The sequence below is a fragment of the Pan paniscus genome, chromosome 6 (genome assembly GCF_029289425.2).
Source record: "Pan paniscus chromosome 6, NHGRI_mPanPan1-v2.0_pri, whole genome shotgun sequence".
NCBI classification, from domain to species: domain Eukaryota; kingdom Metazoa; phylum Chordata; class Mammalia; order Primates; family Hominidae; genus Pan; species Pan paniscus.
The window spans coordinates 38,044,571-38,072,369 of NC_073255.2; the positions used below are offsets into that span (position 1 = coordinate 38,044,571).

At 36.0% G+C, this 27,799-nt stretch overlaps 1 protein-coding gene across 8 annotated transcripts in view; it reads left to right on the forward strand.

Moving 5' to 3' along the window:
• The window catches only part of BBS9 (Bardet-Biedl syndrome 9), a 485,000-nt gene that overhangs the window by 122,078 nt on the left and 335,123 nt on the right, over positions 1 to 27,799 (forward strand). For all 8 annotated transcript variants that reach the window (XM_008964335.5, XM_063605681.1, XM_003811959.6 and 5 more), the window contains 4 exons: positions 8,102 to 8,276; positions 15,161 to 15,245; positions 23,877 to 24,060; positions 24,692 to 24,821. In XM_008964335.5, the coding sequence (XP_008962583.1) occupies positions 8,102 to 8,276; positions 15,161 to 15,245; positions 23,877 to 24,060; positions 24,692 to 24,821 (574 nt within the window). The remainder of the gene's footprint in view (positions 1 to 8,101; positions 8,277 to 15,160; positions 15,246 to 23,876; positions 24,061 to 24,691; positions 24,822 to 27,799) is intronic.

A 27,799-nucleotide genomic window follows, 5' to 3' on the forward strand; every position in this document is an offset into this window, starting at 1 on the left:
GGACATGGCATTCAGGACTGCCCTCCATGAGGCCCTTGTTGCCATAATAATGAAGGATGGAACATACTCTGGGTCATGCATGGTAGAAAGAACTTCTGGGCATGGGGACACACACACACACACACACACACACACGCGTACACTCCTACACTTCATGAATAGATTATAATTTTCATGAATAGATTATAATTTAATAGAGAAGACTGTTACATGTAGCAGTCTGATTAACATTTAGTTGATTACCAGTTTATGCATCATGTGAAAGCTTTGACTATATGATATTTTAATGCCAGAAAATGAGACATACTATTGAATAAATGTTCATGACATGAAGCTGCCATAATGGAACTTTTCTGCCTCTACCCCCCATCCCCACAGGCATGAATTTTTTTTTTGCCTTTGAAAATGAAAAATAATTGATTTTTAAAATCCTCTCAAATTGATCTTGGTCAGTTCTTTCTCAATTTGTTTCCAGATCTTACAAGTAATATTTCAAATCACAACAGTTGTTTTTCTCTTATTGTGCTCAAAATGACTAGAATAAAATCCAGATTTTAAATTCTGTTGAAATCTCGTAGTTTTTTTCCGATTTAAAAATTATTTTTTCCTGTATGGTTTAAGCATAATTTTTGAGGAGTCATTGTTAAGATATTGTCATCTTTTCAATTTGTGCTTTTATGTTTCATGCTCTGTTGGTGAAACATGATCCATTGCACTGTGGATCAAGTATAATTGCCTCTGCATCTTTTTATGTGTTCCTTTTCTGTCCAATAATTTCCCTCTACTTTTACCTTTGACTGCTATTCACTCTGCCAATCTTTTGCAGTCCAGGGTGCATCGTATCTGTCATGAAATCTTTCCTGGAAATTTTATTGTAATGCAGTTCTTTGATTTTCTGCAGCGATTAGTCTGTTTTACACCACTTAGATTTTGTATGTTAATGCATATTATTTTAATAAATGGATATAAATTTTCCTTCCCAGGGTTTCAGTGTGTTATAATGGAGCCGGATGGATTCCTATTTGAATATTTGTTGTCACTTTCTAATTCTTTGACATTAGACAAATTGTTTAAGTTCTGCAGGTTTCAGTCTTCTCGTGTATAAAATGGGACTATTGTCTATTTTTTAGAGTTATTAAAAATTATAACTAATAATGCTGTTTAAATGTTTAACAGAAGGCCAGAAATGTAACAGGTGCTCAGTAAATGGCTGTAGTAGTTAATATTGCTGTTGTTCCATATTTCTTACAGCTCCTGATATAATACTGAGCATGTGGTAAAGACTCTTTGAGTATGGTTCATGGCAAGGTCATTTAAATAGCTTCTGAAATCCCATTGCTTTTGTGAAGGCTTCCTGTTGGCTCTGTTCTGTCAGAATGACAAAACTTTCATGGCTTTTTCTGGACTGTTCTTTCTATTCCCATTATCTGTAAGGGGAGCCTTTGGTATGTATTCTGAAGTGGTTTCCAAAACAGTGATTTGAAGGATTTATTTATTTATTTTTGAGTAATGTTTTGGATCAATCTCTACATTTTTCTAAACATCAGTAGCCAAGATTGTAATAAATAAAGCATTTTTCACATACTTTGTATGCAGAGTGAAACACATGGAATAAAATCTCAGCCAATCTGAGGTACAGATGAATAAATTATTTTGCCTAGCTTACTTCAGCTCAACAGACATTTATTAATGTATCTCCTATGTGCCAGGCATTTTATAGTTGCTGGATTTACAAAGATGAGTAAGATATGGTTTCTGCCTTTGAGTTAGTCCAGGGCAAATGAGAGACACAAAAACAGATCATTTCAATAGATGACATGTTCTAAGATGGAGGTGGGACAGGGGCTCTGTGGGATCTCAGATGGTGGGTGATTGAAGCCTAATGAGAAGACTTATGGAAAGATGTGAGTCTTAGCTTGTGATGTCTCTCAGAGGAAAAATGCGCTGATCCACTTGATTCAGGGACAGAGACCTGACTCAAAGTGACTGCAGTATCTACAGGAATGAATTGCCTGCAGAGTTCAGAGGAAGATTTGGCTCCAGGTGAGGCTTGATGCACTGGCTCAAACAGTGTCTACCATGGCTCTCTCTTAACTGCTTTTGGAAAAGCCAAATGGCCTCTGTGATTCCATACCGTATGCTCCTCACACATTACTCACCAGGGAAGAGTAACTTTTCCTCTAGTTCCAGCTCAAATTAGGGAGTTCATTTTTCTCTCATTGGCTGTAAATTATCCCTGAACCAATCACTGTGACTACTGGGGTACTAATTGGTTTACATAAGTCAGGGCCTTGCCTCAAGCTTAGAGTGAGGTCAGTCTCACCCAAACCTTATGGCTGAGCATGAGGAGAGGGGAATGGATAACTAGGGGGAAGCTAGCAAATGTTTGCTAGATGAGGGGGAGAAAAGTTAAAGGATCTTTGGAGGAAAGAAAATCGTGTAAACAAAAGCAAGGAAGCATGCATCATCATGACGTGTGTGGGAAATAGCAAGCAGTTAAACATTAATACAACATGTAGTATAAGAGTTAGAAAATAATAATAGAAATAATAATGTGTTTGGGTATTTTCCACTGCTAGGTCTAGTTTCCATACATTATTTTATTTAATTCTCACAAGTTACTGAAGTAGTTACTCCATCTTGCAGATAAGGAAACTTGAGTCTAAGCTCACAGCTAATAATTGGTGGAGCTGGACTCAAACCTAGATTATTTGGCTTTAGAGGCAGCCACTTGGACTTGAATATATTAAGTGTTCTCCTCTATGTTGCTAGAGTTTCAGGAAATAGGACCTGTTCTACTATGCTATATTAGGCTGTTCTCGCATTGCTATAAAGAAATACCTATGACTGGTAATTTATAATTGGCTCACAGTTCTGCAGGCTGTACAGGAAGCATGATGCTGGCATCTGCTTGGCTTCTGGGGAGGCCTCAGGAAACTTACAATCACGGTGGAAGGCAAAGGAGGAGCACACATGTCACATAGTGAGAGCAGGAGCAAGAGAGGGAGGGGGGAGGTGCTACACACTTTTAAACAACAAGATGTCGTGATAAATCACTCACTATCATAAGAACAGCACCAAGGGGATGGTGCTAAACCATTCATGAAGGACCACCCTCATGATCCAATTACCTCCCTCCCTCCAGGCTCCACCTCCAACATTGGAGATTACAATTTGACATGAGATTTGGACAGGGACACAGATCCAAACCATATCATATGCTAACAGGCCAGGTTTTCTCTGGGGCTCAAGCTTTCTTCAGGCCTTACTTTTTCATCCTATCATGCTAAGGTAGTGGTTCTGAAACTTTAGCATGCACCGTAGTAGTCTCTAGGCTTGTTAAAACCTAGCATTTCTGGGCTCTGTGACCAGAGTTTCTCATATGGTAGGCCTAGATTGGTATCTTAGAATTGGCATTTCTGAGAAGTTCCTAGGTGATGCAAATGGTGCTGGTCTGGGGGCCACATTTTGAAGACCACTTCTTTGAGATCTTTGGGAGACTGAAGATTTGTGGTTCAATGATACCACATATTGAAATGAACACAAATTTTATTGGTACTTCTGCTTGCAAGTACACATGTTCTGAGCTTACAGTCTTCAATAACACAGATATCAAGAGTATTATTTTGGTTACCATAATATCCTCCACCGTAGGTCAAGGTCATTGCATAAATATTTCATATCTTAATAGAAAATGTATCGACATTTGTATTTACATACAAAATGTATATATTTAGACTTAATTTTTTTATGTTTTTGTTGTGAAAAAGTATATAGAAAAAGTAACATGAAAACCCATATTTCTACCACATCAACAGTTGTAAATATATATGTATATATATGTACACTTTTTTTGATGAACCATTTGAAAGTGAGTTACACATCTTGCACCACTTTACCATAAATATACGTCAGCACACATCTCCCAATGAGAATATTCTCTTACATTTCACAACGCCATGATCACTTAAGAAAATTAGCAATAATTCCTTAATGTTATCTAACATGCAGTCATATTCAAATTCCCCCAGTTGTCCCAATATCTTTCCTATACCTGTTATTTTTGGTACCAGGGTTCAGTTAAGTGAAACTAAATTTTAAGAGACAGCAATGCTGGATGGATCTTTAGGCTCAGATTAGGTTCTGTGTTATTTAAGATCTGGGTTTGGTTGCTTTAACAGACTCGACTTAATGATGGCTTAAATAAGAAAGATGTTTGGCCGGGCGCAGTGGCTTAATCCCTGTAATTCCAGGACTTTGGGAGGCTGAGGTGAGCGGATCACCTGAGGTCAGAAGTTCATGACCAGCCTGGCCAACATGGTGAAACCTCATCTTTACTAAAAATACAAAAATCAGCCAGGGGTGGTGGCGAGCTTGTAATCTCAATTACTCGGGAGGCTGAGGCAGGAGAATTGCTTGAACCCGGGAGGAGGAGGTTGCAGTGAGCCAAGATCGTGCCACTGCACTCCAGCCTGGGCGAGGGAGCGAGACTCCATCTCAAAACAAGACAAAAAGATGTTTATTTCTGTCATGTTTAACCATCTGGAGATAAAGGAATCTAGGGCTGATAGAGAGGCTCTGCTGTCCACAATACGTGACTTCCATCTCTGAGGCCAAGACAACTGCCCCAGCCTTACCATGATGCTACAAAGAGGGGAGGGAAGTGTATAGTTGGTCCATGTAAGGGCGTGTCTGCAAGTTGTATGTATAACCTCTGCTCCTATCTTGTTGAGAAGAACATAATAATATGATGCGTCTGTAAATAGAGGACTGTAAGTGGAAGCTTTATTTTGGATGGCCATGTGTCTAGTGATAATTCATGATTCTACTACTAAAGAAAGAATGGCTGTTGGGGGCAGCAGTTAGCATCTCTGCCAAAAGTTCTTTTTTGCAAAAAAAGAGCTATACCAAACTATATTAAATCCACTTAACAATGATATTTCTCTTTTTGAGATATATAGGGCTCATAATTGCTCCTATGCTAACTGAGCCCAGACAGATGTTCTTTTTTGAATTATTTGATATGTGTTTTATAGATGTTCTCTTTTATTTTTGTTAGGGCATTAGCTGTCATTTCTCACAGCTGACAGTGTCTTCACCCCCTTTCTAATTTACCACTTTCTTTTTTTCTGGGCTAGGGAAGCAGGTAATAATAACCCTCTTAATAATGCTATAATTTATTCTGTGTCTTATGTGTGCTATACCGTGTTAGGGACTTTGACATCTTTCCTCTAACTTTGGAACTCTTTTTCAGCATTATTGAGATATGATTGATAAATAAAAATTATATATCTTCAAGGTGTACAATGTGATGTTCTGATATACATATACATTGTGTAATGATTACCAGAATCAAGCTAATTAATATTAGTATGGATCACTTCTCATAATTATCTTCTTTTTTGTGATGAGAACAAAGATCTGTTCTCTTAGCAAATTTCAAGTGTCCATTATTATTCACTGTAATCACTGTGCTGTGCATTAGGTCTCCAGAACTTATTCATATTATAACTGCAAGTGTATATCATTTGACCAATATTTCCTTGTTTTCCCCATCCCTGACCCCTGGTAAGCACCCTGCTACTCTCTGTTTCTATGAATTTGACTTTTAAAAAATATTACACATATGAGTGAGATCATGTAGTGTTTGTCTTTTGTTGTCTGGCTTATTTCATTTAGCATGATGTTCTCTAGGTTCATCCATGTTGTTGTAAATGGTAGGATTTCTTTCCTTTTTTCTAACATGTGAGGTGATATCTCATTGTGGTTTTGATTTACATTTCCCTGATAATTAGCGATGTTGAGCACCTTTTCATATACCTGTTGGCGATTTGTATGTGTTATTTGGAAAAATGTCTATTCTAGTCCTTTGCCCATTTTTGAATTGGTTTGTTTTTTGTTATTGAGTTGTGTGAGCTTCTTATATATTTTAGAGACTAATTGCTTATCAGATATATGGTTTGCAAATATTTTCTCCCATTATGTGTTTTTTTGTTGATTGTTTTCTTTGTTGTGCAGAAAATTTTTAGTTTGATGTAGTCCTCCCCTCTATTTTTTGTTTTGTTGCTTGTGCTTTTGGTGTCCTATCCAAAAAATCATTGCCAATACCAATGCCATGAAGCTTTTTACCATATGTTTACCTTCTGGAAGTTTTACAGCTTCAGATCTTAGGTTTAAATCTTTAATCTACTTTGAGTGGATTTTGGTTGTATAGTGTAAGATAAGGATCTTTTTTTTTTTTTTTTTTTTTTTTTTTGCATGTGGATATCCAGTTTTCCCAGCACCACTTATTGAAGAGACTGTTCTTTCACCATTGTGTATTCTTGGCGCCTTTGCTGAAGATTAGCTGATAACCTTGGAGCTCTTATACAAATATACTCATTTTACAAATGAGAAGGCTGAAGCTACAGGAATATCAGTAACTTGTTTATAAAAACGACAATTGTTAGAACCATAATTAAAATAAGAATTGATGCCCTTAGTGGGACCTGGGAATCCTACCTTTGAAAATTTGCATGATTTTTATTACAAAGACCTTGCAGCATTTATTTTAACTACTTAGAGGCATTTTTATACTTACTCATTTTTGCTGATTGCAGACAGGTAGGTTTGCCAGATAGCTAGATGAGATTCTTTTTGTCTGATTGTGTCTCTGTGAATACATGTGTACAGCATGCATACACATACAACATGCATATAAACTCACATCTTTTTTGGAAACTTTTAATAGCATAGTGGATAAGGATAACATTAAAAAAACAAAGCTTAGGCTGGGCGTGGTGGCTCACGCCTGTAGTCCCAGCACTTTGGGAGGCCAAGGTGGGCGGATCATGAGGTCAAGAGATCGAGACCATCCTGGCCAACATGGTTGAAACCCTGTCTCTACTAAAAGTACAAAAATTAGCTGGGCGTGGTGGTGCCTGTAGTCCCAGCTACTTGGGAGGCTGAGGCGGGAGAATCACTTGAACCCAGGAGGTGGAGGTTGCAGTGAGCTGAGATCGTGCCACTGCACTCCAGCATGGCAACAGAGCGAGACTCTGTCTCAAATAAAAACAAACAAACAAACAAACAAAAAAAACCAAAACAACAAAAACAAAGCTTAAAACAGTAACTGTAAAGCCTACCATACGTTATAAAAGAATCTGAGTATTGAGAGAATACTTTTCAAACAGCATTAATATAAACAATTTTTATCTCTCTAAAAGAGATTCCTGAATGGTTCAGATGTATGTTTAGTGAACATTCATTCACAGACAATACTTATCCTAGAACATCTTTCAGGCTGTTTAAGGTTGATAAATCTATTGTATCAGTTGAGGTGGGTTAGAGTATAATGCAGTAATAAGCACTCCAAAACTCAGTTTGTTCTCTCTCTTTTTTTCTTTTTTTTTAGCCTCTTTTGGTGATATGTTTTCTTTTTAAAAGTTGCTTAGCTGTATGATTGTCCTTAGTCAGATACAAGAAGAGTATCATCTATTTCTATGCAATTTGATTTCTTTTTGAGCACTCTTTAAAATCTAAGTATGCTATTTAAGATTGTCACTGATATTCAAGGTAATAAAGAATAGTTACTATAGTACTTACTGTATATGGTGTATGAGCTAGAGATGACAAGGTACAAGATTGGCCTTTTATTTATTCCCTTAATGAGTAGCTTAATTTTCCTCTAACATAATTTTTCCCTATGTAATACGTTATAGGATACACTAATCACACTAGTAGGACATGAAAGGTTATAGCCACTAGATCTTTCTCAGATTAGGGATACTAATGTATCTATGTTTTCTATGTATCAGTTTTCTATGATAAACTGTATCATAGAAATCATCATTACCATCATCTCAGTAAATTTTAAGAACTGTGAATATTGTGCTTAATACTGGTAGACTAATAGTAGAAGACACCTCAGAATTAGTTTATAGTTGAGGGCAATTAGGGATTGGTATTTTTCACTATTAGTAATTTTCACACCGAATGCTGCTTAATGCTATGATTTATGTAAAATTGGTACCTAAGACATACATGTTGTAGATAGTGATTAATAAAAATATTATGTTTATAAAAAGAATAGATTATCTAATTTTCTCTAATTCTTCTTTAGGTCGAGATTTAATTTGCATCCAGTCTATGGATGGGATGCTGATGGTATTTGAGCAGGAGAGCTATGCTTTTGGAAGATTTCTCCCTGGCTTTCTTCTGCCTGGTCCTCTTGCCTACAGTTCCCGTACAGATTCCTTCCTTACTGTCTCTTCCTGCCAACAAGTGGAAAGTTATAAGTAAGTTTGGATGTTAAGTGTTCGGAATCATGATTTTTTGGTGCGTTTGTTGCTGACTAATTTTTGTCCACAAAGAGCTTCAATATCACAAATGAAAAAGAGATTGGTTTCTTTGAAAATATGTGATTGTGGTGACTTAGACTATATCATTTAGTATTGTAAAATATTTGAAAGGCAATATAGTGCAGTGGTTTGGGAGGCAGACCTGGATTGGAATCCTGATTTTACCACTCCAGATGTTTGATGGTCCTTATCCTGGCTCTAAAGGAGGTAATATAGCTCATTTTGACAAGTTTATTATAAGGAGTAAATGTATGTCCAGTTACTACCCTGTAGAAAATGCTCAATAATTATTGTGATTGTTCCTTGATATAATAAATAATTAAATACGATGTTGAGTGAAAAAAGCCAAATTGAAGATTTAGCTGTGGAATTCTTTTATAAGAAAAAAGAACATATGTGATATAGGAAAAATACTGGCATGAACTGTTAATATGAATGTCAATACTTTTTTAGAAGAACAATTCATAGTATAAGTGAAGTATGAAAATGACCCTAGGCAAATAGTTTATACTTATTCACTAGAAATTCTTATTGGTCTTGGTAAATTGTGTTTGAGAGAGACTGTTTTCTTCTCCACCAGCTAGATTTAAATAAAAGTCAAGGTTTTGAGTTTTTGGAGAGTATGTTTTTTATTGGCAGAGAGAATGGGGAAAAGAGTAGAAATTCATGCTGGGAAAAGAAATAGCCTTGGAGGTTTTCAGTGCCTTTAGTAACTTTATTGTGTTGTCTTACTGGTGGCAACATTTGGAAGTTTAAACATCTAAGCAACACATCATGATGGCTTTTCAACATTATTTTTGGCCACATCATTTTTCCCAAGATGGGAAGAAGATATAAATTCATCAGGCAACAGATGTAAATTTTTGTCTTCATGTTTCAATGTTGTGTATATAACAAGTTAATGCAGTTTTCTCTTCATAAGTAGCCATTTGCTTTTTGTAAATGATTGTCAAGGCATCTAGGGTTAAAACTCTGAAAATAAGTGAATATTTGTGAGTAAGCAGAATTTAACCGATTTAGGAAGTGTATCATCATGTAATATTCCTTCTGTAATTCTTATGGCTCTTATCCAAAGGAGATGATTGAATAGTGGCATTGCTACTGGTAATAAATAAAATATTATATTTATTTGGAGAGGTTGGGAAAAATATCTGTATAGTTTACTCAAGCCTGCCAAACTTGAGCAATATTAGGACATCTGCTTTTTAGCTTTCCACTCAGCTCTGTGCCTCACCTCCTGCCAAGTAGTGCTATGCTAGAGCCACAGTACAAATATTTAAACACCCAGTTACTTACTCTTTGAAATATGTGCATAGGAATTAATTTGATAATAACTCTGGGAGTGATTGGATAGAGAAGTAATGTGTAGATTTCCTTAATGTGTGAGTTTAATCTAACAGAAGCTCACATTGTTTTAACTGTGGTAAGTCTCCAACATACCAATCTATTAAATTCATCTTTGTCTTAGACTAAAAAATGTACACGTTATGCATTATGTAGATCATTTATAATGTTAAAAATGCATGAGATACGAGATTATTGTGAAATGATGACAATCAAGAAGGTTTACAACATTAAGTAGTATGTTGTACTTATATATGCTTTCAACTTTAATAGATTATATTAAATGATAATCACTGCTGCATTTTTGGATTTTGGAGAAAGCATGAAAACTATGTTTGTTCTTTTGAGGCTTTATTAAATCTGTCTATATTCAGTTAATATAATATAATCAGTTAATAGAATAGGCTTTTAACACATAACTCATTTTCATTTTTGATATTGATACCTTTAGTTTCTTTAAACCCTGCTTAATTATGTTTAAATAAAAACCAGTGAAGGCTAGGGATCTCAAACTTCAGTGTACGTAGGAGTCACCTGGACAGCCTGTTATAAAATGCACTTTTACAGATGCTAGTCCCCAGTCCCCTAGATTTCTTTTAATAGGTTAGGGGATAAGACCCAGAAATCATCATTGTAAATTTTTACTCCAGATCAATCTAATTCAGGGGCACACTTTGAGCACCATTTCTCTTTTGAAGTAAGAGAATTGTTTGCCCTGAGAAATTTTTTTTTTTTAAATAGAGACGGGGTCTCACTATGTTGCCCAGACTTGTCTTGAGCTCTTGGGCTTAAGTGATCCTTCTGCCTTGGCCTCCCAAAGTGCTGGGATTACTGGCATTAGCCACCACTCCTGGCCTGTTTGCCCTTTATTGAGGGTAAGGGTAAGGGCTTTGGTACCACTGTTCTCTGGCCCATGTATGTCCAAACTTTGATCATCTTTTATTCTCTTTTCTTATCCTTTGCCTTGCAGAATTATTTAGTCAGTAATCCCTGCCCTTAATACTTTCTCTTATTCAGCCTTTCCTTCCCATTCCCATTGGTTCAGGCCTATATTTTTTCACTTGGATTTCCGTTTTTTTTTTTTTTTCTCTCTAAACTTTGAAGGTTTCTTCTCATATCTTTTCTTTTAAAACACCTCCTTAAGCCAGAATAATTTTTATTTCTGACTAAAAGACCTAGACTTTTTTCTTTTTTTTTTTTTTTGAGACTGAGTCTCGCTCTGTCGCCCAGGCTGGAGTGCAGTGGCGCGATTTTGGCTCACTGCAACCTCTGCCTCCCGCGTTCAAGCAATTGTCCTGCCTCAGCCTCCCAAGTAGTTGGGACTACAGGCGCATGCTGCCACGCCCAGCTAATTACTTTTGTATTTTAGTAGAGACAGGGTTTCATTGTGTTGCCCGGGCTGGTTGCGAACTCCTGAGCTCAGGCAGTCTGCCTGCCTCAGCCTCCCAAAGTGCTGGGATTACATGCATGAGCCACCACGCCCGGCCTAGATTTTTTATTATTGACATTCAGTGCTTTTTATAATCCAGTCCCATTTTACCTCTATGATGTGGACTTTTGGACTTGGAAGTGACTTTTGAAGTTAACTGGTTCAACTGTCTTCCTTTTTTCACCTCCTAGATATATTACTGCTTACAACACTGATTTTTGGCTAATGTCATGTATTGCCTTCTTGTACTGACATTTTCCAGAGTATCTTGCATTATCAGGTTCTTGAGAGAAGAATCTGTGTTAAACATCTCTTCACTGACTGAATAATTCAGTTTGTTTATTCAGTCATTCATTCAGCAAATATTTTTCAACAGGCTTGTGTGCCATACACTGTGCAAGGTACTGGAAATGTAGTCAAATAGACGTGCCTCTTATCCTCAAATAGTATTCAAGGAGGCAGGAAGTCAGTCAGCTACTTCAGTCCATTTGTCATACAGGCTATAGCAGAGCTTTGCATAGGATGCTGAGGAGGCCTCGAGGTGGGACCTCTAAGAGTTGAGTGTAGGGAGGCTCCCTAAAAGGGTATACCTGCCATGGGTGTTATTTCTCTCCTTCTGTCTGCTATACCCCTTCCCCAGCAACCCCTCAATAGCTCCTAATACATCGCTAAGTAAATAATCAGCCTTAAATAAATATTTAAAAGTGTTTTTGTTGAATTTAATTGACTGTTTTAAAAAGAAGTATTCTTCTCCAATCTTTGGCTCTGACCAAATGGAAATGTTTGTAGTCTCCATATATGTTAAGGGTTTTTCTCTCTCTCCTTTTTTTTTTTTCCCACATACTGTCTATCTCCTATGTCTGAAGCGCTTTTCCTTCTTTCTCTGCACATGGAAATTATGTCTAGAAGCCTCCCTGCTCCCCTTCAGTTCTTCCCTGACCTAGATGTAACCAACATCTCCTTTTTCTCAGTTTACATAGTAGTTTTTCAGTGCTTCCCTTAGGTATTACTTATGCTTTCACTGATAGTAAACATTTGTTTTTCTCCTTGACTAAGCTCAGTGCTCCTCGATGGCAGGAATTCTGTATCCCTGAAGTGCCCAGCACTGTACCTTGGTGAAAGTGGGTGTTCAATGAGAACTGATAAAAGAGTGAAAAGTGTATAAAGAAAGCTTCTGTTTTGTTACTGGCATCTTTCAATGAAAAGGATTCTCCCCGGCATAGTCAAGAATGTTTTAGCTATAGTTGAAATCAACATAGTAATGCTCTGTGTCTCGAGCTTCCATTTCTAGTAAAGTTCTCTGGGTTACATATCAAGGTTCCAAAACTTCTTGCCACTCACTGAGGTGACAGTTCTGTTTATTTTGAAAATAAATGATTTTGGAGGGTTTACTTTTGTGCTCTGTGATGCCTCAATCTATATTTTAGTTACCTGCTACTGTTTTTACAAAGCAATTTGGAAGAGTATTAAACTATGTGGTTGAGTTTGTTATTGGTGCACTACAGGACCTGTGAAGCATTTGTGGTTAGTGAGTCAAAAAGCACCACCGTTTAGCTGCACTTGCTGTAGTTGCGATTAGTGCCTTTCTGTTCTGAGAGACATGTATGGCACTCTTTCATAAGATCTTGTTACATTGGCCCTGATTATTCTTTCAGCAATCTCGACAAGGGAACTTTTTTGTGTAGCTTATGTTACTGAACACTTGAGTGGTAAGAAAAAAGATCCAAATATTTTATTTCAGAATTTCCAAATCTGCTTGGAATTGTTTGGTTTTGGAAATAGATTTTTACGTACTTTATTGGTCACAGTTAAGAGGAATTAAGGAAGAACCATAAAATAGATGCTCTTGTAAGTTTGTCATCATCTAATTTTACTGTCAAGTTTAAGTAATAAAATACTCTTCTGAGTTGTCTTTTAGGAAGAGAAATGGTTTGGATTTGGAAATCAGTAGTCAATTTTGGCTGTGCCTCTGCCTGCTGTTTTAATGTTAATAAGGCCGCTTTAGGGGCTCACTTATTTCTTAGATAAAATAATGACCATAGTTATATATATAAGCTTCAAACAGCTCAAAGAGTTTTGGACCTTTGTAACAATCTCATGAATATCTATATTATCCCTTGGCAGGTTGGTTTCTGTAGGAAATGAACCACCTATGTAACTAATTGCCTAGGGTTAGATCCATAGCAGGACAAGCTTTGGGATGATGTTCTAGTCACCAGCGCATACTATTTCTGTTGCTATGAATTGGGAATAGGAAAACAATCCTATTTGGAGTTCAGAATGTGAGGTCTAATTATTTTGCACTTTTAGAGACTTTGGGATTTTGAAGGTCAATCTCAGATGGTATAGAGAGATTGGCTGCAGCTGACCGTGGGATTTTGTAGCATGGTTTTACAAGGCTGAGATCTTCTCCCTCTTACTTCATGTGCCCCATGACTCATTCCTCCCTGTCATGCATCTCTCCTAAACTCCTGTCATGGCCTTTCATGTCTCTTTTACTGCTGCATGCCTTTGCATTTGTTATTTGATTTACCATAATGCCTTCTCCTTCTTTACCAGCGTGATAGAATTTTCACTCATCCTTTAAAACCTAGCTTTCTCTTCCTGAACCTATACCAAGAGCATATCTTTTCTCCCCCAATTACTTGTTACTATTGGTACTACGTGCATACCTTCTGTTAATTAGCACAGGATACTCTGAGTTATACTTAGCTTTCTGTATATGAGTCTCTACAACTAGTGTGGGAGCACCTTATGAGTATAGATTATGTAGTAGTTTTTCCATTGTTAATGTTTGTATTGGATCCCTACTATATGTTTATAAAATGAATGAAATTTATATATATTACGTTTTCATATTAATGATAAGATCTATTTTTTATAAGCTATTGTTAAGTTTGTCATCAGCTTCTATGTCTTGCAAAATTTAAATCATAGTCATTCTGCATTCAACTGAAGTTACAGGTTTTTCATAAGTGAATTATTCTTGATTGAGATAGGATGTTTTCAGAGTTGGTATATGACATTTGAAGACCATTGTACATTTCAGTGCTTGTTTAGATATGCCACATTGCCTTCATTCAGGTCCCTGATTTTTACACTCTCAGATATCTGTCTCTTAGAAAATGTGAGTTTTGATTCAATAGGAGGGAAAGGCATCTGTGAGTCTGTAGTTGCTTTATGTACAGTAGGATTATTCTTCTAAAAATATGCCATTAATTAATGAGAAATATAGAAATTTCAACTTTATTAGATAAATTAATCATTTCTAGATTGAATAATATTTATAAATTGTTTTTAAGAATAATTTGAGCTAAATGCCACTATTGAAATAGAAGCTGTAAAATACTTATAGATCATAATGTCAATTACTGAGAACTCACTACCTACCAGCTACAAACTACTATGTGATTGATCTCTATCTCTATATAAATCTGTCTCTTTGTCAACCCATCAATCAATAATTGTATACCTACTATATACCAAATAGTAGGCACTTTATAATTTATTGTTTAATCCTTTTAACAATGATTGTGTTAGAGATTGTTATTTCTGTTTTATGGATGGGGAAGCCAGACACAGAGTGATTATTTGCCAAAAATGTACTTACCTAGTTAAGTGGTTAAACTGGGGTTAAACTGAGTTCTTTTTGGTTCCATAGATTATGTATTGATAATTTCTACTCCATCTGACTGCTTTGCATATTTACATTTTTTTCTGTCTATTTAGTGTTTAGGTGCTAGATCTTTCTCGAGCATTGTTACTTGTCACATAAAATTCTAATGGAAGTGCTTTAATAGTTGGTAGAGCTGTTTTCCCAACACTGAATAATGGACATATGGTTATAATTTCTTTATCATGACATTTTACACAGTTTTATGTCACAATATCACTCAATAAGAATTCAATCTTAAATTTTAGAGTTTTTAAAAACTAGGAAAAAGTGCTTTATAAAGTTTATAGATTATTGTGTACTTTTAAAGTTTAAAATAATTTATAATTTTTAATTATAAACTCATTTATAATTTTTTAAATTTCTTTCATACAGGTACCAGGTACTTGCTTTTGCAACAGATGCAGATAAAAGGCAGGAGACTGAACAGCAAAAACTTGGTTCTGGAAAAAGACTAGTTGTAAGGCCTTTTTTTAATATATAAAAATTTCAGTAATGCTATATCTAATCACATATGTTTGTTAATAATAATTCATGGGAAGAAAATGTAAAAAAAATATGTCAGCCATTGTCTTTCCTATATTATGGTTATATTAATGACCTAAGAATTGAGTTGGTTGTTGTTGAGCAATGGAAACACATGCCTGGTCATGGTCTTAATATAACAGATTGTAGAGTTGTACCACTAGAAGCGTGGATATCCAGATGGAGTCACTTTTAACAAATAAAAATAGAAACATTAAAAAAATCTCTCCTTAATAGGCAAAATTTTGTAGATTATATTCTACTGTTTGAAGTGTCTTTTTTCTCTAGCTGCTTTCCAGATTTTCTCTTATCACTTGTTTGGAGCAATGGGATTATAATGTGTACTTTTCTTTCTCTTTTTGTGAGCTTAAGATTTGTTAAGCTTCTTGCATCCATGAACATTTGGTTTGCATAAAATTTAGAAATGTTTTGGCCATTAATTCTTTAAATATTTTGTAACTAGTAGGCATGCGACTGAATATATAAGTAAAAGATAAAAATTCACAGCTCACAAAGATAGAATTAGCTCAAAGACAAAGGTGAAGTTTGATAATTTGAAAAGTAGTTTGAAGAAAAATCGTAAATGATGAATTCTCCATTTATTATAAATTGGGGAATAGATGGTGATTATGAACTCTTCCTTATCTTGAGAACTTCCATAGACAGCAAGGCAAAAAATAGAAGGAACTAAAATTATGGTGGAAACACTGAAATAAATCTGAGGATACACAAGAAGGAAGCTAAATGGAGAAATAATGTAGAATTTAGAATACTAACATAACAATATTGGAGAAGACTATGCAGAATTTTCTGTATTAGGATACAGAAGTTCAGGAGATGGTAGAACAGAAGGGTAACTTGGAAAGAGTCAAGAATCAGATGAAGATATATTTTTTTCCATTGGTAGTAAAAAGTAAAAGAGCACAATGAATAAAAATATGATATAGTTTTGCACAGAATTTAGAAGCACCATAGTAATAATAGTTAAAGCACAGATTGAAGTCAAACAGGTCTTGAGAGCTTTACTTTTTTTTGAGCAAGGTACAGCAAGTTTGTTAGCCTTACTAAATCTCAGTTTCCTCATTTGCAAAGTGATAATATCTTTTAAAATGTTGTTATTAGGCTGGGCGCGGTGGCTCATGCCTGTAATCCCAGCACTTTGGCAGGCTGAGGCAGGTGGATCACCCGAGGTCAGGAGTTCGAGAGCAGCCTGGCCAACATGGAGAAACCCCATCTCCACTAAAATACAAAATTAGCCGGGCATGGTGGCCCATGCCTGTAGTTCTAGCTCCTTGGGAGGCTGAGGCAGGAGAATCGCTTGAACCTGGGGGGCAGAGATTGCAGTAAGCTGAGATCGTGCCACTGTACTCTAGCCTGGGTGACAGAGCAAGACTCCGTCTCAAAATAAAAAAAGTTGTTATAAGATAAATTATGTATTTATATATAAATATATGTATTGTATATAATAAATATATAAAGCACATAGCAAAATGTCTGGATGAACTTACTGATAATGGTAATTAAATTGTCCTTTGACCTCCTCAATAGTGGTGTTCTTCCATTTGTTTCTTATAGTCTGCACTTCAGCCATATAGGGCCTCTCATTGTTCCAAATATTCCATGGCTCTTCTTCATTCTAGGCATATGGTTTTTCTTCTGTCTGGAATAGCCTTTCTTTATCATTTGCAGTTTTTATTGATTACTCCATGTCTCCCACTGAGGATGTATTCTGAAGGCAATTGCAGTTGAGTGGTTTTTCCATTCGATTAGTGAATAGAGTAAGAAATAGCAGTAAAACTTCATTTTGTTACACGATAGTCACTTTGCAGGAGTGTGATACCATGGAGCAATATCAAATCTATTGCAGAAGAAACAGAACTTACCCAATGGAGTGATTTTAATAAGATAGTTGTGGGAAGTCATTTAATAGCTTCCTGTGTTACTCACAGCTACCTTTTTATTGATTGATTTCTATTTAAGTCTTTTGTGTTCAGAAAAATAATTTGTATGATTTAAATTCTCTTAGATTCTTTGAGATTTGTCTTATGGCCTAGAATATGATCTATCTTGGTAAACGTTCAGTGTGCACCTGAAAAGAATGTGTATTTTTTTTGTTGTTAGAGTGTTTCATACATGTCAATTAGATTATGTTGGATGATAGTGTTGTTCAACTCTTCTATATCCTTATTAGTTTTTTTACTAGTTATTATTAGTTATTGAGAGAGGGGTATTGAAATCTTTGACTGTAATTGTGGATTTTTTTGTATCTCCTTGGAAATATATCTATCTATATCTATATTTATTTATTTATTTATTTATTTTTGAGACGGAGCCTCGCTGTGTTGCCCAGGCTGGAGTGTAGTGGCAAAATCTTGGCTCACTGCAACCTCCGCCTCCCGGGTTCAAGTGATTCTCCTGCCTCAGCCTCCTGAGTAGCTGGGACTATAGGCATGTATCACTATGTCCAGCTAATTTTTTTGTATTTTTAGTACAGATGGGGTTTTGCTGTGTTGGCCAGGCTGGTCTCGATCTCCTGACCTCGTGATCCACCCGCCTCGGCCTCCCAAAGTGCTGGGATTACAGGCATGAGCCACCACGCCTGGCATATATCTATATTTATTTATTTATTTTTTGCTTCAGATATTTTGGAATTCTGTTATTAGGTACATAAACATTTAAGACTGTTCTGTCTCATGATGAACCCCTCCCCTTTACATTATGAAATGACCTTTATCCTTTTGTTTGATAATCTTCTTTTTTCTGAGACCTACTTAATCTGTTGGTAAAATACTCAGTTTTCTTTTGATTAGTGTTATTCTGATACCTTTTTCTATCTTTTCACTTTGAATCTGTTTGACCCTTTATACTTCAAGTGCATAATTTATAAGAAGCATGTAGTTGGCTGGGATTTGCTTTTTAAAATCAGTGTGATATATACTCTGCCATTTAATTTTGTTTTATTTATCTATATGTCTGTCTAGTTTTTTTGGTTTCCTTTTCCTCTTTTTCTGCTTTTCTTTGGATTTATCCAGTTTTTTTAAATTCTATTTTATCTTTGCTGGTTTATTAGCTATAACTCTTTGTTTTGTTATTTTAGTGTTTGCTTTAGGGTTTCCAGTATTTCTCTTTGACTTAACACAGTCTACCTTCAGGTGATATATTACCTTATATATAATATAAGAACTATGCTTCTGTTTCCTACCTTCCAGTCTTTGTGCTATTGTCCTATATTTTATTTTTACATAGGCTGTGAACCCCATATTACATTGTAATTATTTTTGCATAAATAATCAATTATATTTTAATGAGATTTAAATGACAAGAAAAATATGTATTTACCCATGTAGGTATCATTTCTGCTGTTCTTCTTTAATTTGTATAATTCCATCTTTCCATCTGGTTTCATTTTCCTTCAAACTAAAGGAATTCCTTTCACATTTCTTTTAGTGTGGGCCTGCTGGTGATGAATTTTTCATTTTTTATGTGTATACTGTTCTTGAGGTTATCCCTGGGACACAGTTAAGTTACTTGGAAACAGTTTGATTTTTGGCGGCCTTGTTCTCAAGACTTGTTAAGTGGGACCAGGGTAGTGCTCATTTTAGGGCTACTTATTCCCTATTCCTCAGGCAAGATCCTTCTTAGTACTGTACCAATTCACTCAGAATTATGAGGTTTTGCAGCCTGGCTGGTGGGCACAGGAAATATCTTATACCCTGTGTGAATGTTGGGCACTGTTATCTCTAATCTTTTTTGGGTGGTTCTTTCCCTGGCCTTGTGTAGTTTCCTTACAATAATTTGCCAGTAAGTACTCAGCTGAATATTTGAGGGCACTCTCTGCAGATCTCCAGAGTTCTGTCTGTATGCAGCATTTATATGTAGCTATTTGGTGTGCTGTCTTGTTAACTCCAACTGCTGTGGTTTCTCCAGACTCTGAATATCCATCTCCACAATTCACAGAGTCTGCTGGGCTCTGCCTAGGTTCTTCTTCCCCTGCACTATGGCCTAGAAACTCTTTCAAGGCTGGAGCAGTCATGCCACTCACCTCGTTTGTTTTCTGTCTTTAAGGGATTGCTGTGCTTTGTTGTCTGGTGTCCAGTGCCTTGCAAACTATTGTTTCATTTATTTTGTCCACTTTGTCGTTGTTTTAGGTGGGATGCTAAATCATTTCCTTATTACTCCATCTTGGCTGGAAGTGGAAGAATTTTTTTTTTTTATTATTGTTCTTAGCAAATTTCTATGTTTTATGAGACTCATTAATTCAGAATGTAGTGTATTTCCCTAAGTGGAGGTCACAGAGTGGCATTCAGTACCTGGTAAATTGAAAGTATTTAGTGGCTGGATCTGACTGTGGCCTCAGAAACATGATTTGCCTGTTCACTTTGAATAAATCACCTCTCAGAGTGAGGCACACATCAACCCGAGGTACAGACACTGACGTACAAAGCCAAATGCTAGCCTGTTACAATATAATGAGAAATATAACTGTCATGGGACTGATATTCATGTCTTGTCCAGTAGAGTCATTTTATATGGATAAGCAATACTTGAGCCAAATAGTAATCAAATAATTTCTTAGTGTTGAATTCTAGTTCAGCTTAAGATAGTCTGATGCACCTACCTATGTTCACTAGGCTGTCTCCCTTCTACAGATTGATCTTATACATATACTGGCAATATTTGCCTTTCTGGCCAGCCCCATTTGGATTTTATACCTTCTTCAAATATTTTAATATCTAAAGTAGATGACTACCTAAGATCATGTCTTGATGGCCCAAAATTCATCTTGTCTTTAATGTGACTTTTCATGATCTTTTCTTGGATCCATTGTTTGTTGATCATAGCCTGACTTTTACAGCAGCCCTATTTCCTCTTTATGCAGATTTTTCTCTGTGAAACCATCTCATTATTACTTTCATATACAATATATGCCTGTCAGGGACCCTGGCTTGGGTCCACAGCTCTCCCATTTTGGGCCGATTAATGGATTGATTGTAGCTCTGCATCTCTCTTGGGTGAAGCCCCAGGAAACAAGACCCTTGGCTCCAACCACTGCTAAGGTCCATTACTCTGCTGCCTCTAAGCTGGGGAGGGAATATAAAGCTTGAGATCTCCCCAGAGAGGCAGAGTGCAGCCTGGGAGTGCCAAGCTGTGATCTACAGCCAGCACAGAAGTGGGAGAAGAGCTGCACTTTCAGAGCATTGATAGGGAACATGATGGCAACCATTGCAGTGAGCCAAGATTGCACCACCACATTCCAGCCTGGGCAACAGAGTGAGACTCCAAATGGAAAAAAAAAAAAAAAAGGCCAGGCGCAGTGGCTCATACCTGTAATCCCAGCACTTTGGGAGGCCGAGGCAGGCAGATCACGAGGTCAGGAAATCGAGACCATCCTGGCCAACATGGTGAAACCCTGTCTCTACTAAAAATACAAAAGTTAGCTGGGTGTGGTGGCATGTGCCTGTAGTCCCAGCTACTCAGGAGTCTGAGGCAGGAGAATCGCTTGAACCTGGGAGGCGGAGGTTGCAGTGAGCTGAGATAGCTTCACTGCACTCCAGCCTGGCGACAGAGCGAGACTCCGTCTCAAAAAAAAAAAAAAAAGGAGAGAAAGAGAAAATATAGAGGTGCCACATAAGTGAGAAAGAGCCTACTTACTGACCAATGCACTTGCTAACATACCCCACTTTGAAACCAAAGGCAAGAATTTAGCTATAAATAAAAACCTTGCAGAAAGCTTCAGCCCTCTGAAAACATCCAGAAAAGAAGTCTACTGACAATACTCAATTTACACCTCACGAAAAGGAATACTCATGCACACAGATGAAAAAAAACCAGTGCAAGAACTCTGGCAACTCAAAAGGCCACAGTGTTTCCCTTCCTCTAAATGATCGCACTAATTCTACAGCAAGGATTGTTAACTGGGCTGAGATGGCTAAAATGACAGAAATAGAATTCAGAATATAGACAGGAAATAAAGACCGTTGAGATTCAGGAGAATGTCAAAATCCAATCCAAGAAATCTAAGAATCACAATACAATGATACAAGAGCTGACAGACGAAATAGCCAGTATAGAAAGAACTTAACTGGACCTGATAAAGCTATAAAACACACTACAAGAATTCGTAATGTAATCACAAGTATTAATGGCAGAAGAGACCAAGCTGTGGAAAGAATCTGAGAGCTTGAAGACTGGCTTTCTGAAATAAGACAGTCAGACAAAAATAAAGAAAAAAGATAAGAAACGAACAAAACCTCCAAGACATTTGGCATTATGTAAAGAGACCAACTTTATGACTCATTGGCATCCCTGAAAGAGATGGGGAGAAAGCAAGCAAGTTGGAAAACCTCTCTCAGGATATCATTCATGAAAAATTCCCCAACCTCACTAGAGAGGCTGATATTCAAATTCAGGAAATGCAGAGAACCCCTGCAAGATACTATACAAAAAGATCATCCCCAAGACACATAATCATCAGATTCTATAAGGTCAAAATGAAAGAAAAAATGTTAAAGGCAGCTAGAGAGAAAGGTCAGGTTACCTCCAAAGGGAGCTCCATCAGGCTAATAGCGGACCTTTCGCAGAAACCCTACAAGCCAGAAGAGATTGGAGGCCTGTATTCAATATTCATAAAGAAAAAATATTCAACCAAGAATGTCATATCCAGCCAAACTAAGCTTCATATGTGAAGGAGAAATAAGGATCTTTTCAGACAAGCAAATGAGAAGGGAAATTGTTACTACCAGACCTGCCTTACTAGAGCTCCTGAAAGAAGCACTAAATATGGAAAAGAAAGACTGTTACTAACCAATACAAAAAACACTTAAATACATGGAGTAATGACACTATAAAGCAGCCATACAAACAAGTCTGCATAATAACCAGCTAACAACAATGACAGGATCAAATCCACACGTATCAATACTAACCTTGAATGTAAACAGGCTAAATGACCCATTTAAAACACACAGAGTGGCAAACTGGATCAAAAAGCAAGACACAATGGTATGCTGCCTTCAAGAGACCCATCTCACATGCTGTACACCTGTAGGCTCAAAATAAAGAGATGAAGAAAACTCTGTGAAGCAAATGGAAAAAAGCAGGAGCTGCAATCCTAATTTCAGGCAAAACAGACTTTAAACCAACAAAGACTAAAAAAGACAAATAAGGGCATTACATAATAGTAAAGGGTTCAATTCAACATGAAGATCTAACTATCCTAAATATATATGCACCCAACACAAAAGCACCCATATTCATAAAGCAATTTCTTAGAGACCTACTAAGAGATTTAGACTGCCACACAATAATAGTGGGAGACTTCAACACCCCACTGACCCTATGAGACAGATCATTGAGGCAGAAAATTAACAAAGATATTCAAGGTCTGAACTTAATACTTGACCAAATGGACCTAATAGACATCTACAAAACTCTCCATCCCAAAACAACAGAATATTCATTCTTCTCGTCACCACATAGCACATACTCTAAAATCAACTACACAATCGGATATAAAACAATCCTCAGCAATTCAAAAATATCAAAATATCCATCAAACGTAGACTGGATAAAGAAAATGTGGTACATATACACCATGGAATACTATGCAGCCATAAAAAAGAATGAGATTATGTCATTTGCAGAAACATGGATGGAGCTGGAGGCCATTATCTTTAGCAAACTAATGCAGGAACAGAAAACCAAATATCACATGTTCTCACTTAAATATCACATGTTCTTACTTTCACTTGAGGGTGAAAGGTGGGAGGAGGGAGAGGATCAGAAAAAATAACTATCACATACTACGCTTAGTACCTGGGTGATAAAATAATCTATATGCCAAACCTCTGTGAAATGAATTTACCTGTATAACAAACCTTCCTATGTATCCCTGAACCTAAAGTAAAAGTTAGAAAAACTGAAAACAGTATATGCCTTTCTGCCAATATTTTTCAAAATGGTATGTCTTTGCTCTTTTGCATTTTCCTGACTTAGAAATATTGTATGGAAGATGAATCCTGAAAAGCTCTCATTTTACATTCATTCTTTCATTACTTTAAGAAGCATTTATTGAACATTAACTGTATCCCAGCAATATGGAGATATCCTGGAGTAGCTCTTATGTATAGAATATTCTGCTATACTCTCTAGTGGCTTGGTGACTACTCTGTATATGCATATTGATATATTTTTAGTTGCCCTATAAAAACACATGTACAATCATAATGATAGTTTTTATGGATTATTAAATTTGATTTGCAAATTAAGCACAATATCATTTTCATGGAAGTTTTTTAGGGAAGCAGATAAGTATTTTAGTGTTCTTGAACTGCAGAATAGTTAATATCATTTGGTAAGACCTGGAACAAAACTTTGATTAGAGTCTTGTAAAATACCAGAAAAATGGTCATAGTGATAAAAAAAAAAGAATAAAGAAATGAAAGAGATTAGCCCATCTTCATATTTCTGCTTTGTTGTAAAGCAATTTCTTAATTTATATTGATATGAAAATAACTGAAATTTTCTGAGGTTAGCAACTAAATTGATATTGAGTTTTGCTTTGTAGGTGGATTGGACTCTAAATATTGGAGAGCAAGCCCTTGACATATGTATTGTCTCTTTCAATCAGTCGGCATCCTCTGTTTTTGTTCTTGGTGAGAGAAACTTTTTTTGCCTTAAGGATAATGGACAAATTCGATTCATGAAGAAGCTTGATTGGAGCCCAAGTTGTTTTCTGCCATATTGCTCAGGTGTGTAGAAAGATTTTCTTTTATCTCTTCCATATGTCAAGGCTATGTGATATACACCAGAAAAAGCCACACTCATACACATATTTTAAACATATATGAAAACAGTTTAATATTGAATATGTAATGGAAATTTTAACTTTCAAAGTTTGAATAGAAGTTTGATATAAAGCACACATTTGGTTTTGTCAGTCATTTTACTTTGTACAAAATGACTTGTAAAATTGGCCTCCGTAATACATTAATACTTTCCATAATGTGGCTATTCAAGATGCTTTCAAGGGAACATCAGACTCTTTTATAAGCACAATAGTAATGTCTAATAGAATGAATTATCTGTAGTGAATGCCTAGTAAATCATTAGCTTAAATGTGTTACATATTAATGAAATTCATGCTTTCTAGATGAAATGCAAAAATGTTGGCGATTATCTAGTTATAGCTTCCAAGACTGTAAAATGATTCCTTTCTTTTTTATACTGGTAAAGTTACAAAATAATGTTTTATTATGTAAAATCTTTATGTATTAAAATCCAGGTGTTAGAATTAGTTTGTGCTATCAGTTTCCTAAAAGAGATACACTTTTCCAAATGACTGTTTTCTTAGTGTCTCTTTTCTGTATTTTCAACTTACAGTTTCTGAAGGAACAATAAATACTTTGATTGGAAATCATAATAACATGCTGCATATTTATCAAGATGTGACACTGAAGTGGGCCACCCAACTTCCCCACATTCCTGTAGCAGTAAGAGTGGGCTGTTTGCAGTAAGTGATTTAATTTAACACAGTTTTTAAAGAGGATGTTAGTCAAGAAATTTTCTAGAAGTTCTATGAAATAATGACAAGTGATTTTATTAAAAAATTACAGGTGACGTAGTATGAATGTCAATAATAAAAGTAATTTAAAATATAACTTTTATTGGAAAGGAAGGATAATTAGTGCTATTAATCATTTTCATTTAATATTTCTAGCAAGATATCCTTAGTAAATTAAAGGTAAAAACTGGTGAAGATATCAAGAAAATGGTTTACTTGATAGATTATTCTTCAGAATACAAAAATATTTCTTTTAGCATTTGATGAGTCCCTTTTAGAGAACATTTATTGATAGACTGTGATATTACACTGTTCATTATAATAAGTTCTCACCTTGTTTCAGACATTTCATTAAGTCAAGTGATGCAGAATTGTTAATGATCATGTGTTTACACAGTTTAGATTTTAAGTGGGGCTACTTTGTATTTAAATTGAAAACCAGAATTCATACTTTAACATTAAGTTTACAAAATTTATCAAAAATGACAGAAATGAGCCATCTAAGTGAGTAATTTTTCTAGGTCATCAGTATAAAAACTGAGATGCCAATGAACTTTTTAGCATCTTAGATTATGTTTAGGAATTGAAAATATCAGCAAACGTATAGAAATACAACTTTCCATAAAGCTTCATAGATTCTCAGATGTATTCAGTTCTACTTATTTATAATATTTTATTGAGCATTTAAAGGCCATACGGGGCGGGGCACAGTGGCTCACGCCTGTAATCCCAGCTCTTTGGGAGGCCGAGGTGGTCAGATCATCTGAGGTCAGGAGTTCAAGACCAGCCTGGCCAACATGGTGAAACCCCGTCTCTACTAAAATACAAAAAATTAGCCAGGTGTGGCGGCGTGTGCATGTAGTCCCAGCTACTCGGGAGGCTGAGGCAGGAGAATTGCTTGAACCCAGGAGGTGGAGGTTGCAGTGAGCCGAGATCACACCACTGCACTCCAGCCTGGGTGACAGAGTGAGACTGTGTCTCAAAAAAAAAAAAAAAAAGCCATCTGTAGAATTCTTCAGTGACACCTATAGTTTCTCATCAGGATGGAGTTCTCTCCTATTAAGGGCTTGAGTGTAATATTATTGTTGAAGCTCAACGAAGGGTATTCATATTTGCATCAGTGTTTTATCTAAAGCCTGAATTTTAGAAAAATGGAAACGGTGTTTTGAAAACATTGAATATTTTAAAAAGAAGTTGCTTTCTTATGTTTTATGAGAAAAAACATATAATTCTAATTGCTATGCACTTAACACAAGTTATAGTTACTTTGTGTCTGAAAAATAATTTAAAAGTTTTGAGATTGGCTTTTGCAATGTCCATCACATGGTCTTTTTAAATTTAACAGAATATTCATACTCACCAGACATTTTGTATCAGATTTACTTAGAAGGATTTAGAACAGGAAAAACATCTTGCCAGCAGGGCAACATCAAGTATTTCACTTCTGGAAGAGTAATTCTTGCAGGAGTCTATATATCCATCCAAAGCTGTTCTCTTTGGTCTCTTAAGTGACAGTTCATTTGCAAAAAGACAGATCCACACTGGTGAGTATGGGTCTCATTTTGACTTATAATCTTCATGTCCTTCAGGAGCCAATATCTTGAAGTACTTAAAAATTATTGGGGTTTTTGTGTGTATTTTGAGCACAGGAGAATGATGGGTAGAAAGACCTTATTGAGAACATTTATTTGAAATATATATATTTTTACACATACATTATATACAAGGGATGTACCCATTTCAGGAGTCACCATACTGAGAAAAGTGCAAAGGTATGGCTTCTCAGCAGATATTTATTGTTAATTTATAGTTTTTGGTCTAGGTGCAACTTATGAGTTAACGGTCAATAATAACTGAAATATTATGAGTAAAACACCAAATTTTCATGTAGTGTGCATCATGATGCTTCTGTTCAAAAGTAGCCTGTCATTTTATTTTAGGTACCTGTGAGTGAACCTTCCTATTTCTCATAGCTTTTGCAAGATGACAGTTATAAACAATTAAATCCAAATATTGCCATTAGTATTTTCCACAATTAATATATAAAAATAAATTCTAATTGTTGAACTGAAGATTTTTCTTTTCTTACATATAATTTAACACAAAGTATAGGATTAGACTGTGTTTGAAAGAATTCCATTGTAATTTCTATTAGAGTTTTTTTCTTCTTCAGTAAACTATAATTAATGCATGAAAAAGAAAATAAAGATTGTAAAACACTAGACTCAATTAACATAAAGTTTAGGAAGGTTTTCTGCCCTCACCACAATTGTAAGCTGTATGCTACAGTTATTTAAATACCTTTTATCATAGTCACATCTTAAATCTTATTACTTACCTAAACTGAGGCAGTAAATGGACAATTTCAAAAATGATCATAAGTACAGAACACCACAACTATATTTTAATCACTTGCAAAAAAGGCCGTGGACCATGGGGAGAGCACTCAGCTCTTAGCTCATGCTGCGGTTTAGGTTATTAACCACAAAAGGTAAGCGAGCTTCCAGTTTTGCTCTTTGGCTGTCAGATCATTTACAGGGGGGAAGTTGGAATAGTAGCTGGTGTTACAGATACCCTACACAATGCAAAGCTAGTGAACACCAATATCTAGTCATCCGGTAAAAAAAGAAAAAAGAAAAAAACAGCATAAACTAGCAAGAGCATCTGCAGCCAACTGCAGGCTAATGCCACATCTTTTCTCAAGGCTCTATCCTGGGTATGTGAATGAAAAGCCCTGCGTTCATCCTGATCAACAACAGCCTTCCTGTGAGGAAGATACTTCCTTGCCACGTGAGCGCTGGTGGGCTTCTCACCTTTGTAAGCAGTCCATAGGTGTGGTGGTTCCCAAAATGTGGCTTTTGCCATTCACCATGCTGCCCTCACTCCCTCACCTCATGGGCCACAAGAGGGTGGAAGAGCCAGGCAGA